The sequence below is a fragment of the Rattus norvegicus genome, chromosome 5 (genome assembly GCF_036323735.1).
Source record: "Rattus norvegicus strain BN/NHsdMcwi chromosome 5, GRCr8, whole genome shotgun sequence".
Classification (NCBI taxonomy): domain Eukaryota; kingdom Metazoa; phylum Chordata; class Mammalia; order Rodentia; family Muridae; genus Rattus; species Rattus norvegicus.
In genome coordinates, this window is record NC_086023.1 from 122,471,835 (window position 1) to 122,485,753 (window position 13,919).

Below are 13,919 nucleotides of genomic sequence, written 5' to 3' on the forward strand. Positions count from 1 at the left end.
AAACAAATCAATAAGAAAGTGCTCCTAGAATGCAGATGAGCGATCACTAGACTTCTTGTGGTGCCCGGAAGGAGTCATAGAGTTTAGAAGTGACTTCTCAAGACGGAATCGCATGAATCTATTGTCACTGTGCCCAAAGAAGTTATGCTCTGGCCAGGGCATGGACTCAATATCATTCTGTCTGTGCTTTCATACAGTTAAGCCTTTCATTAGGAAAGCCACTGGTTGGTTCTATAAATGTGGGTCTCTGTTACTGTGAGTGGAGGGATGGATTCCTGTCTATCTTCCCTTCTACAGGACCAGATAGCCCAGTGAAATACTGGTCAGTGTAAATACCTAAGGAAATGGGTAAATGGTTATCTTTCTTTTCAAATGTTAGACAAGTATTTGAAGATGTTAATCTGAGAAAAATCTTTTCTAATAGAAAACTAATGCGACAGTATTTTTTTGTGAACAGCATTCCCACATGTACATAACCTGTATACGAACTATAGAAACTGATGGTCCTAGGATGGCATTCTCAGGGTGTTGAAGGGAGGATGGAGAAAGAAGGTTAATATCAGAGGATTAGAGCAGCTCCGCTCAAATACTCCACTGTGGTCTTTGACTGACAAACATTTTAACCCAAATGGATCGGCCTGTCAGATAAGAGATGTCAACTGTGGGATTCTTGCATTCATTCAACAACCATGTATGTGTGTGTTCTGATATGAGAGTCAGATCCAGGATCTAGAAATACAGAAATGAATTAAGACATAAGTCTTGCTTCTAGGAGGCTGTGGTCTAGAGGAAGAGAGATCACTAAGCTAAGGAAGACAGTCCAACATGACAATCTGAATCAAGAAAGCTTCGTGGAGGGAAGGACCTTGGGCACAGGTTATATAACCGTATAATAAAAAAGAGGTCACTTCAAATGAAGTTTTACACTTTAGAGCCTTCATTCTTTCCCTCCTTCAAATAGGTCACAAAGAATAAGCCTAGCAAACTGTGAGGATTAAATGATGCAGATGATGCACGGTGAGTCGTTTAAAAAAAGACAGCAAAAGGAAAAGCGGAGCTCAGTCCCCAGGGTAGTAGCCGCTCTGCTGACCCAGGAGTTTAAATCTTTTTTTCATAGAGTTTGTCTTTCCACTGGGAAGATTTGTTAGAGTCAGTCAAAGGAACTCAGCTAGAGAATGTCTGGGCTGAAAAGACGTTTCCGATTCAGAAATGGCCTATCCCTTAGGACTCTGCTTTATGACTCTTCATTACAGACATCGGGCTTGTGCAGGTAATTGGGAGTCAGGAAAGCACCACCCTAGGGACAATGGCAAGGCCATTCTGTGACCTCCCGGTTCAGCTTGAATTCCTGAAGGCAGAGCTGCTCTTGGTTTAATCAAAGGCTTCATGCACACCTTGCGCTTCTGTTCTTTATCTCTCATTTTTCCTTCCGGGCTCAGGAAGTGGACTTCTCATCTCCCTTCAAACCTTGCTTAAATTGGAGGCCAGAAAACCCTGAGAAACAGTGGTGCCTTCTGCCACCTGCTGGCTCCTTCCTGTCACCAGCCTGGAGCTGGTTTAGCAAAGATTCCGAGGGCTGAGAGGAGCCACCTTCAGAGGTGTGAGGCAGCTGATGACCCCGCTTTTATCACAAAGCGGAGAGATGAGAAGGGGCCCTTGAAGCTGCTGGCATGACGCAGGCTTGGTTCAGGGAAAACACAATTGTATTCCTTTCAGATTTTATTCTTACATCATTACCTCATTACCGGGTAAGACTGATCAAGTAAAGTCACATTCTTCAAAGATCCATTTAAAGGAAACAACAGTTGTAGATGCGGAAGATGATAGAGGTAAGGGTAGGGAGTGAGAAGGAGAAAGAGGCCAGGAGAAACATTCTTCAGCACATTGCAGTATCCTTTAATTGCCTCAGGCAACCTTTTCTAAAGGATCTGTTGTTTGCAAGATTCTGACCCAAATATCTGGGACACAAAACCAGGTAACGTTTCCTCTCTTGACTATGGCAATGCATTGGGAAGCACTTAAATAAATGGAGAGTTAAACAGAGACCTGCAAGTACTCTCATGATATAGTTAGTCCAACATATCCATGCATTTGAGGATGCAGTCAATCGTGACTAGAAAATAGTTGGGGAAATATGTATCTGGAACACACATGTATAGATTTTATTTTCTTACCATGCCTTAAAGAATAGAGTGTATTAGCTGTGTATCTAAAATTTGCATTGCATTCTATATTAAGCCCCACAATGAGTGGGGTTACACGGGACGAGGTGTAGAAATTGTATGCCAATACTAAGTCATTTCATAAAAGAGACCTAAGCACCCACATCTGTAGAGTTTGGAATGGGATGGAGGTGTCTGGAATTGATCTTCTGGCAATATCAAAAGCAAGTGTTCTATATAAAGAATTGTGAGGGAGCACAGAGGAGGGGTGGGCATCAGTTTGACACTGTAGGGTCAGAGAGGATCACTGGAAAGGGTGATCCAAGATGATATTAGCAGGGAGCCTTGTACTGGAGGCAGCAGTGGGAAAGGCTGCCAGTTCCAGGAATGTCACTTCTCATGCATAGCCTCATTTGCCACCACTGCCCGAGGAGATGAGATCTCCCACGACAAAGCAGGGGGAAAAAGCTGTCAAAGCAGTAGATATTAGACAAATATCCCTTGGTTGTGTAGAGGGATGACAACAGGGCCAGGAGAAGCAGACCCAACCGAATAGAGGGTATACAAAGCACTGGAGATGGCTGAGCAAGACTTCCAGGATGGGTCTCTTGTCCTAGAAGAAAGGTGTCTTTAACCCGTCCATGTGTTGGACAGGGACAACCTCTCCCATACAAGCATATGGCTACTCACAAAACCATAAAAGTATGAGCTGCCTCCTCCAAACTCACCTGAAATGCCAACGTAGCTTCATGAACGGTCAGTCTCTGCAACCTTAATTACACCAGCAACAGTACTACAGTCACCAAATGTAAGAGAATGGTTCTGAAAACCACAAAATAGCTGCTGAATGAACAATTAAGGGGTACACGGAAAGTTGTAGTTCTAGAAGCCACAGAACCTTAAAAAGAAATCAATAGTCAGATCAATATGAAAAATGTTTAGATGGGGGCTGGGCTCAGCTAGTAGAATGCTCGCCATGGTGGGATACGAACCTGAGTTTGGAGCCTCAGAACCAATGTAAAACCTAGGCGAAGGAGCAGTATGTGTCTGTAACTGCATTGTTGGAATAGAGGAGCAACAGAGACAGGCAGAGCCCTGACAGTCACCATCCGGAAGTCTAGCCACGCCAACAGATTCCCTGGTAGGTAGAGAACAGCTGAGAAAGACATCTACCATTGACCTCTGGCTTCTGTACTGCTGCATGGATAGGTGGTTACATCTTCCCCTAACACACACACACACACACACACACACACACACACACACATGCACGCACACGCGCACTACTCACCCACCCACTCACCCACATACAGGTAGTACACACATACAAAATACTAAACGGCCAGCAATGGCCATTTTCTTCCTCCCCTATGTTTCACAGAGCTTTCTTGTACTGCTTATGTAATGTTTGGGTGTAAGGAAACCTAAAGATGAAATGTGTGCCCTCATTAAGGCAGAGACAGAAAATGCCCTAAATAAATGATAACCCTATTTATGTGTTTTTTTTCTCCCATTGTGGGCTTCCTGATTGTCTTCCGGTTTGTATGATATATTCATTTCACTTGTTAAGGCCTCCTTTAGTCTTTCTCTGGACCAACACTGCTCCCCTTACTCCTTTGATCTGTGGGATGTATTGTGACGTCTGCGCACTAATTTTTCTGTGACTGGGGCTGGTGTCTGGTTGGTGATTCACTTTTGTTGCGAAGCTGTACATCTGCGCTGGTTGCTTTGAGACAGTGCCCTGGGGCATGTGAAAGGCCGTTTGTCTCACTGAGACTGCTTCTCAGCAACTGAGACCTCTTCCCGGCTTCTTCTGAACTCCAGCAAGCTCTCTTTTGAGTTTAGGCTACAGGGTTACAGGGTAAAGAAAAAGAAGAAAAGAAAACGAAAGAGGAAAGAGTATGTGGGGGGAGGAATCTAGTGTCAGCTCGTCTAGCACATGTGCTTAGTAAGTGTGACAGGGCACCCCTCCCCCAGCCTCACTTTCTCCTGCTACTGTTTCATGGCTTAGCTGCTGCACAGCAGGAATGCTGACAGCATGAAGACGACGAGCCCTACTAGAAACCTCATGGAAAAAGTTCTAAGAGTCCGTGTACTTGGCCAGATACTGGTATAGGTACGGAGAGCATTGATAGTCGTAATAGTGGTATCACGCGAGCACTGACCAAAATGCTCAAGCTAGAGACTGCTTGGCATCCCAAACACTAACCCTTTGGTCTTGCCTATACTAGAGCTTCTGAATAGCCACTCTTAAAAGTATTCTGCTGGTTTAGTATCAAAAGGCTATGAAGATGTACCCCTAGATGAAAAATAATAATACAGTTACACGTGGAATTTAGAAGTTCACTCCACTCATAGACTTTGGCTGATCCTGGTTTCACCTTTTAAGAACCTGCCTTCTTTGCCATTAAGAAGAGTTCTGAAGGCTGGAGAGATGAGACAGTGGTTAAGAGTGCCAGCTACCCTTTCAGAGGTCCCAGGTTTGATTCCCAGCACCCACATGGTAGCTTTCAACCCTCTGTAACTCCGCTTTCTTCTGGCCTTCAGGGAAAGGGACACATATGTAATGCAAGACATATGAACAGGCAAATACCCATACATATACAGATAAATATTATATGTCCATATCTATATATATATATATCATATATGTATATCTATATCTATATATCATATATCTACATCTATATATCCTATATATCCATATCTATATATCATATATATATATATATGATGAAAAGTTCACAGACAAAATCAGGACTTACAGGTTCTACAGGATTTGAGGGTCACAAAGAATCCTCTTTACTAAGTAACCGTTCGGTGTCTCAACAGCTAGTAGAGATCTCACCCAAGGCAAGTTTGAATGTGCTTCACTGTCTTTCCACTTGTTGTGCAGTACAAGCCAGGCAGGCTGGCAAGAAAGTGAGTTCAAAGGATTTCATACTTGCCTGCAGCTTTGGGAAGGAGCCCATCCCAGACCACTTCTGAGAAGGTTCATCTGTGGAGTCTCGGAAGCCCTGGTACGTAGTAGGTGGCTGCAGCACCTGCTTGGCCCTTCGCCCAGGAATCCCCGTGTACTGCTTCCTGTCAGACTTCGTATGGAGTCTGAAAGCAGCTTTGATCAAAATTCTCCTCCTTCTGGTTCCACGGGAAGCTAGAGTTAAGGCAGTCTGCTGCCTCCTTCTGGCTTACTCAAGATGGCACGTTGGGTCCCTGGAGAATCATTCAAGGGTGCTCATAGACTGACTCTCACATACCAATTACAAGTGTTGTTAGAAAAGAAGTGGCCTTCCGTTATCCAGCACGCCGTTTTGAACTGAGGTTGAGAATAGCTGTAAAGACATGGAGTGGGAAAACAGGCCTTCCGGTGTTCCAGCTTGCAACCGGATTAGCTCTCCCTCATCAGTGGTCGTTGTATGTTTTCAGTTGCCCATCATCAAAGATGGCTCAAGACTATGAAATGGAAAAGTCTAGAAATAAATAGTTCATGAGTTTTAAATAGCATTTACCACAAATTCGTGTGTGTGTGTGTGTGTGTGTGTGTGTGTTTGTGTTTGTGTGTATTCCTGTAAACACATGTGTACACATGCTTGTGTAGGACGGAGGTCTTGGCACAGGGTCTGTCAGCAAACCTGGGCTTCACTGACGTGCGTAGACTAGCTGGCCAGTGAGCTTTCAGGACTCACTCCCGTACTGCCAGTGCTGGAATTACAGCTGTGACCCTGCACCTACTTCTTCACAGAGGCGCTTCGGCTGCAGAGTCTGATCTCTGTGTTTTCGCACTATTTATATCCACAGGGCTATGTCTCCATTTCTACAGTATAGTTTAGAATTGTCTTGGTCATAGTTGAAGTGAATCTCTTGCTGTGGCTGATTTACAAATTGTATCCCCAGTGTGTCTATACAGAAAAACACAGTATGCATGGAACGGCTGCTATGTTTCCTCAGACATCTGCTGAGGGTCTTAGGATGTATCACCTCCATCTCAGTGAGTACAGGGAAACCAGTGATCTAGCATGTTTCCTTAAACACGATACTGATGTTTGTTTTTCTTTGTCTTATTTACCTTCGATATAATGGAATCAGATTATATAGCTTGCAGAGTGTGTGGGGCTTAATGAAATAATATACCAGAAAGCACCTTGTAAATTTAAGAAATTTAAGCAAAAGTAAAACACACACACACACACACACACACACACACACACACACACACACACACCAGATTAGGATTTCTGAGAGGACTGTGGCAGCTAGGTAAGCATAAAGGAAGCTGAACTGGATAAAAGACCACCCACATTCCCCACCTCTTCCACAGTCTCTCAGCAAAAGGTCAACAGCGGAGCAGTGAGTGAGAGAAACTGGGGAAGGTGGTCTCTGTCCATTCAAAGCTACGTGGAGCTGTGCATGCAGAAAGAAACAAATGCTTATGGTTAAAGCAAACTTGGGAAGGACATGCCGCTCTAAGGTGATAACAGGCTGGGGCAGAAACAAGGGGCAAAACCCAAATGGCTCCTGCTGATGTTCAAGATGCCAAGCTTCTAAAATAGCACAGGGCCTGAAGGTACCTTCCCCAGGGAAGGGACAGTGATCAGACTCTCCCTGGCCCTGTGCTGTGACAGCCTATGATGGTATTCTTCTCCAGAGCCCCAGCTCAGCAGCCTGGGACAGTAATTTGGTGTTATCAGATTAATTAAGTCATTTATGTGGCTAAATTTACATATGAATATTAAATATCAGGCTGGGCCTCTCTAATCAGACAGCCAGTGTTTTCAGGGTAACACTTTGTTCCCAAAACATTCAGAAATATGCAAATTGGATTCTTTAATGAGGCTGTTATTTATGTAAGGAAGAAGTCTCCCAGCTAGGAAGACGCCTTCCCATGATATTTTTGTCTGACACCTAGAGCTGTGCTGGATTCCGCCCTCTGGAGTTGCTCGTTATCAACAACTTTATTTATTTATCTTCTGCTTCTGTGACATTTGGTCAGGCTCTGGAGAAGTCATAAGCTTTGCCCTTGGGTCCAAATTCTGGGTTACTATTTTACGACCAGGTTAGTAAACCTGGGTAATGAGTGGAGTTTGTGGAACTTGCCTTTCTATGGACAAAACAGGAAGCCTTGCAACCAAGACCTGTGCTACAGACTAAAACTCTCCGCAAAGCTTTGCGGGGTGAGCCTGGCACGCAGTGCCTGCCACCTGTAAGTTCTCCGTATCTGTGAACTGTCCTCTGCAGTTCTTAACTGACCAGACTTTCCCGCTTTCCTTTGAAGCTTTGATGTGGAAAATGGCCCTTCTCCAGGTCGGAGCCCACTGGACCCTCAAGCCAGCTCTTCTTCAGGACTGGTACTTCATGCCGCCTTCCCTGGGCACAGCCAACGCAGAGAGTCTTTTCTCTACAGATCCGACAGCGACTATGACTTGTCACCAAAAGCGATGTCAAGGAACTCCTCACTTCCCAGCGAACAGTAAGTAAACCTCTTCCGGTTCCCCTCTGGGTTCACCTCACCCTTGACCCTACTGAAGCAGCAGCAGCAACTGTGGCCATCCCAAGGGAGGAAGGGGAGAAACTGGACAAGTGACAAAGACATCCATCTTAAGAACTTGAGGAATATTGCCTAGGGTTCCCATGGTGCAAAAAGAAAACAAACCAAAAATCTCAAGCACAGTGCTCATGTCTGTTATCTGAAAAGTTCCACTGGGTTTATTTCCTGAACTGTTAAATCGTTTATGGAATGGAAACCTTACCACCTTTTGCAAATCATACTTGAATTTAGGGATGTAGGAGGTCTTGGGCTGGAACACAAATGGTGGTTGCTTACCAGCCTCATTCATTGGCCTTTGCTCAGTGACATTTAGCTAAGGGGTCATCCAGCCACATACCTGTGTCCCTTCTGTGAAACTTCATCATCATACTTACCCACCGACTGGCTCCTTGGACAGACAATAGTTTTGATTGGCTGATACTACTTGCAGATAACTGCTTTTTAATTTAAAGAATGACAAAGGTTTTGTATTGCCTGTTCGCTTAAGTTTCTGAACCCAAATAAAATTGGTTGCTGGAAGCCATGCCTTAAAAGGTTTCTGGGCACACACTCAATCATTTTTTGATGCTGTATGTTATGAAAGTATCAGTAACTCCCTAGAATCTCCAGTCTGGAAAAGTCCACTAGGTTCTTGTCCTCTGTTAAAAAGAAACCCCAAAAGATTCACCTTCTTGTAAAAAGGTAAGGAATGTTTTAAAGTTGGCAGTAGGAAAATATTTTGCAGAGTCCCTCTGCCAACAACTTTTATTGGAAGTACTCTAGTCTAGGAGTCGGAGAACTGGCTCAGCCATTAACAGCACTTGCCGTTCTCGCAGAGGTCCTAGGCTAAGTTGCCAGTACCCATATGGTTGTTCACAATTATCTGAAGCTCTGGTTCTAGGGGATCTAACACCCTCTTCTGGCCTCTGTGGGCACCATACACATGTATGGTTTGCATATATACATGCAGGCAAACACTTAAATGCATGTTAAAAAAACAAAAACCAAACAAATCTGGTTTTTAAAGTAGTATATAGTTATAAAACATTCCAATCATGAGTGGGCCAAAATCCACATTTTCTACTTATTCATAAAATATATATTGACTCTTCTATATACTTTGCAGTATGCTAGGCTGTAGGGGTCTTTTTAAAATGAGCAAAACAATATGAAACATCATAGAAGAGTTAAAATCAGATCTCATTCCTCAAAAGTCTGTGTGCTCTGAAGGAGACTATACTAATTGGTAATAAGAGAGACACACACCTGCACACTAAACTCCGAAGCACAGAAGGCCTCTCACATTGAATGAGCATGTGCTGAAGGCCAGGTTTCTTTACATGTGCTATCTGTTAGCCTAACCTCCAAACCATAGACACTGCCAAGCCTACATAGTCTGGATTTTATCATGGGAGAGCAAGAGACATGCAGTGAACTCAAAGTAAGCCCAGGTTCATTCCCAGGGCATTTTGCAAACAAAAGGCTAGCTTTGGAATGTGTGTTTCTCCTGGGTTAATTCCTACTCTACTAGTACACAAGCTCATTCAAAACACCACGAGGAGTCCTCAGCTCACTCAGCCTTTATAGAAGAGGTTAATTAAACCCTAGGTTAAATTCTTCTGTTTCTTATGTGGAATAAAAATAATGTGGAGAGTTTAAACTTGAAGATAATTTAAAACTTACAAGCCAGCTCTGTCTCTGGCTTATGAAACTGTAGTTGTGAATATCTGTATCCAGCATCCCTGTCACTTGCTTTGTCTCTTTATAATTTCATAGACCACTTAAACATTCCCTGTCATTTAGCACCTATACGATATTGCCAACTTCAGTTCTGAACAAGAAAGAACTGTGTGTGAAAATTATCTAGCATCATTCTTTTTAACTTTTTTATTTCTACTAGTCCCCCTAGTGTGTGTGTGTGTGTGTGTGTGTGTGTGTGCGTGTGTGTATGTGTGTGTATGTATGTTGCATGAATGCAAGTATGTGGGTGACTATGTGTGTATGTGATGTACATGGGTATGTGCCTGACTCTGTGTGTGTGCATGATGCACATGGATATATGGGTGATTCTCTCTCTCTCTCTCTCTCTCTCTGTGTGTGTGTGTGTGTGTGTGTGTGATATGTACATGGGCATGTGGGTGACTCTGTGTTGTGTGTATATGATGGACACAGGTATGTGAGTGACTCTGTGTGTGTGTGTGTGTGTGTGTGTGTGTATGATGCACAGGGGTGTATGGGGGACTGTGTGTGTGTGTGTGTGATGCACAGGGGTGTATGCGGGACTGTGTGTGTGTGTGTGTGTGTGTGATATGTACATGGGCATGTGGGTGACTCTGTGTTGTGTGTATATGATGGACACAGGTATGTGAGTGACTGTGTGTGTGTGTGTGTGTGTGTGTATGATGCACAGGGGTGTATGGGGGACTGTGTGTGTGTGTGTGTGTGTGTGTGTGTGTGTGATGCACAGGGGTGTGTGGGAGACTATGTGTTTGTCATGCACATGAGTAGGCAGATGACAATATGGAGGCCAAAGCAGGATATCAGGACTCTTTCTTTACTGTTTCCTGCCATTTTGCTTTGAGACAGTTACAGTTTGAGCTAGCCTTCTTGGCCAGTAAGCTTTGGGGATCTGCCAGTGTCTACCCATCAAAGCTTGGGTTATAGTCAGGTTCAGTCATGCCTAATTTTTTATGTTGATGCTGGGAATTAAAACCTACATCCTCATTTGCAAGAAAAAGCACTCTTTCCCTTGAGCAAATTCTCCCTTTAAAGGTAGGATTATTAAAAGTAGGAAGAGCATGTCTCCATGATAAAGATAGACCCGTCGCAGGAAAGTACAGTGATAACATAGCCCCAAAACCCTGTTCTTATTCAGAATACTGATATCAAGAAACATTAAAATCTTCCTGAGGATGCGGACCAAAAACTATGTTTTGAAAGTATTTCAACATAACTGTAAAAACTTTTATGTTTTCCAGTTAAGGAATTTATACTTCTCCATATGCGAGTTTAAATAATATTCTGTTTCTTCAGGTGGTTTATTTTGTCAGAGCCACAGTAGAAAATTTAGTTTCCTATTGGTGTCTGCATCTAAACTAAGGCGATATTTTTTTTAAAACAAAAATCCCATTTTAGGAATATACATGTTCCTTTATCTAATTCCATTATATCCTTTATTTTTAAAATTATTTTATTTTTAAAAGTATTTCAACCATTTTTATTTATATTTTATATGTACGGTTATTTGCCCAGATTTATGGCTATGTGCCACATATGTTCAGTATCTGCAGAGGCCAGAAGAGGGTGTAGGATCCCTGGAACAAGACATCTTGTGGGTACTGGGACTCTGACCAAGGTCCTCTCTCTGGAAAAGCAGCCAGTACTCTTACCCACTAAGCCATTTCTCCTGCCCTGTGAAGTGAGGCTCTTTAACTTCCTTTCTCCTGGTTATCGCTGTATGGGAAGAATTTAAATCAATACTGGAACAGTAACCCCTCCTTTTCCCAACGTTCCTGCCTCTGCCAATAGATCCAAGAAGAGGGGTCATGGTAACTCAGGCACCCTGAGGCAAAGGCAGCTGGGATGGCTACAGAAGGGCCTTTCCTCAGGAGCCCTTCCAATCCAGCACAGAGGAGTTATGAATACAAACTCGTAGAAAAGTGGAAAGCTTTGCATAGTTCTGCCACATTAAATCTCAGCACTAGGAAAATGTTGGCTTTGAAATGTTTCTTACACAGATTGTCTCAGTAGAATACATGGAAATTACTTGCAGGTTAGGTGAGAGTAGGTGAATGAGTAAAGATGAATATGTGAATGAAAACGTAACACGGCTTCAATGTTTAACCACAAGGACTAGATTGGTATGAGGCTTTCTAGTAAAAGGGTAAGCCTTCTCTGGTCCCCAAGCCAGTGCAGCTGTGTTCCTGAACATGGCGATCTGTTGGGCTCGCCTCCGTTCCTGGGCTGGAATCGTTTCTGAACAAATGCCTTCACATATTTTGGTACAGGTTTCTCAGTGGAAACACAAATTACTGGAAATTAGCAGGGGTGGTTTTTCTTCCAGAAAACTATGACAGAAATTTGCTCTCCACAATAACTTTCGACAGTCCACCTGCAAAGCTATAGGGGGGAGGAGGAGGCACCATATTTTTCTCATCTGATCATCCCATGTGCAAAGGGGCCGACAGGGACCTTTCAAAAGCCACCACGTATACATGCCTATGTGTGTTCTAGAGGGAAATAAGATCTAAACTCCAGGATAAAAAGCAAAAGTAGTAGGCCAGTTAAATTTAAGACCTGTTTATTGATGGATGACCAAAAAGTACAATGTGGTATCAAAGACTCAAGTTAGAGCCACAGCTGTTTCAGTTGCTTGCCATGACTGTTAAGACATAGCCTCTCCCTTATGGTCTAAATTATCTGTAAGTAAAACCATATGTTGATAAAGCATTGCCCACATGCCATGTTCTAAAATACTTTATGTATGGGCTGGGGATTTAGCTCAGTGGTAGAGCGCTTACCTAGGAAGCGCAAGGCCCTGGGTTCGGTCCCCAGCTCCGAAAAAAAAAAAAAAAAGAACCAAAAACAAACACACATGGTATGGTACACAAATACTAAAAAATATGTAAATGAATCCAAAATTGAAGAGACTATAAAAAAAATACTTTATGTATGTCCATTCATTTAGTCTCCATGGCTTGCCTCATTGTGGTAGGAATAGGTTTGGTTTGGTTTGGTTTGGTTTGGTTTGGTTTGGTTTGGTTTCGCAGTTAAAGTTGAAAGCACGGGGTGTGGGATAAGAAGCCAGTCTCCAACTGTAGAAGTTCAAATAGCAATACAATCCAAAGACCCAAGATTTAAACTAAACAAGGCCCTAGATAAGTATATTAATCAATGATTTATCTACCTTTCCAACTATTAACATGAATCATGTTCAACCTTTCTCTTAGTGAATATTTGCTTAAATTTATTCGCATTTTGTGAATAAATAAGGCACTCTCGGTGCCTTCAAACACCTAAAGGATATAAGTCAGTTAGTAGCGTTAATCCCTTCAAAAATTAAAGCAGCATTAGGGAGGCTTGTATGACACTTTGGAAAGCCTGGCTAGTCAGGGTGAATGCCCTACTGGAGGAGGTCCAGCTCAGGTAAAAAGGATAGGAAGGCTGGAGGGAGTGCTGGGACGAAGGCTGTGCTGACCACTTCTCTAGCTAGAGGAAGGACTTGGGGAGTTAGGGGGAAGGACTGAGGCTGGCGAGGCAACAGCCCCCTTGTCCTGAAAGGCCCAGGAGGTGTTTTGGGTCATACAGGAAAGCAGCACTCCAAAAAGTCCTTTAGGGAGAGCATCAAAACGTTTGAAAACCAGCTCAGGAGCTGAAGTGTGAACATCACTAAATAAGCAGTTAGGGGCAGCTGTGGCCTCCTATGTGGCCTCCTATGTGGCCTCCTATGTGGCCTCCTATGTGGCCTCCTATGTGGCCTCCTATGTGGCCTCCTATGTGGCCTCATATGCGATTAATCTCCAGAAAGGGGACTGAGAAGGCTTGAGGGGCAATTAATACATATTTGCAAATTGGGACTGACAGGACTTAGTGGGTGTTTGTGGGATGAGGCAGAGGGAAGCTTTGCACCTGGCCAGCATGCGAGAGGACTGCATTGTTCCTTAACAATTAGACTCTTCCTTCTGTTACACACAGCAATGTCTGTGAAAGGGGTTTGTAACTGTTCTAGACAATAGAAATCCAAGCCCTGCGAACTGCAGTGGGGCCAGTCATAGTATCTTTTTTTTTGTTTGTTTGTTTTATCATTTTTTGTTTTTTTTTTTTTAATTAACTTGAGTATTTCTTATATACATTTCGAGTGTTATTCCCTTTCACGGTTTCCGGGCAAACATCCCCCTCCCCCCTCCCCTTCCTTATGGGTGTTCCCCTCCCAGTCATAGTATCTTAAAGAGGCTGTTACCACGCAGAAGACAAACAGGCAACTGCCTAATTACCATAATAAAGACCCACTACCTCATTTGCAGATGAAGACCCAGAACCTCCGCTTGCAGATGAAGAAGTTGAGACACGGGCTTGCCTAACTCTCAAGGTGGAGGTGATAAAAATATCTTAGGGCTGGGGATTTAGCTCAGTGGTAGAGCGCTTACCTAGGAAGCGCAAGGCCCTGGGTTCGGTCCCCAGCTCCGAAAAAAAGAACCAAAAAAAATATCTTAGACAACACTGGCCAGGGGCAG

The 13,919-nt window shown here is 43.4% G+C and overlaps 1 protein-coding gene across 4 annotated transcripts in view; it reads left to right on the forward strand.

Moving 5' to 3' along the window:
- The window catches only part of Pde4b (phosphodiesterase 4B), a 569,312-nt gene that overhangs the window by 442,879 nt on the left and 112,514 nt on the right, over positions 1–13,919 (forward strand). For all 4 annotated transcript variants that reach the window (NM_001398935.1, XM_039109275.2, NM_017031.3 and 1 more), the window contains one exon: positions 7,435–7,629. In NM_001398935.1, the coding sequence (NP_001385864.1) occupies positions 7,435–7,629 (195 nt within the window). The remainder of the gene's footprint in view (positions 1–7,434; positions 7,630–13,919) is intronic.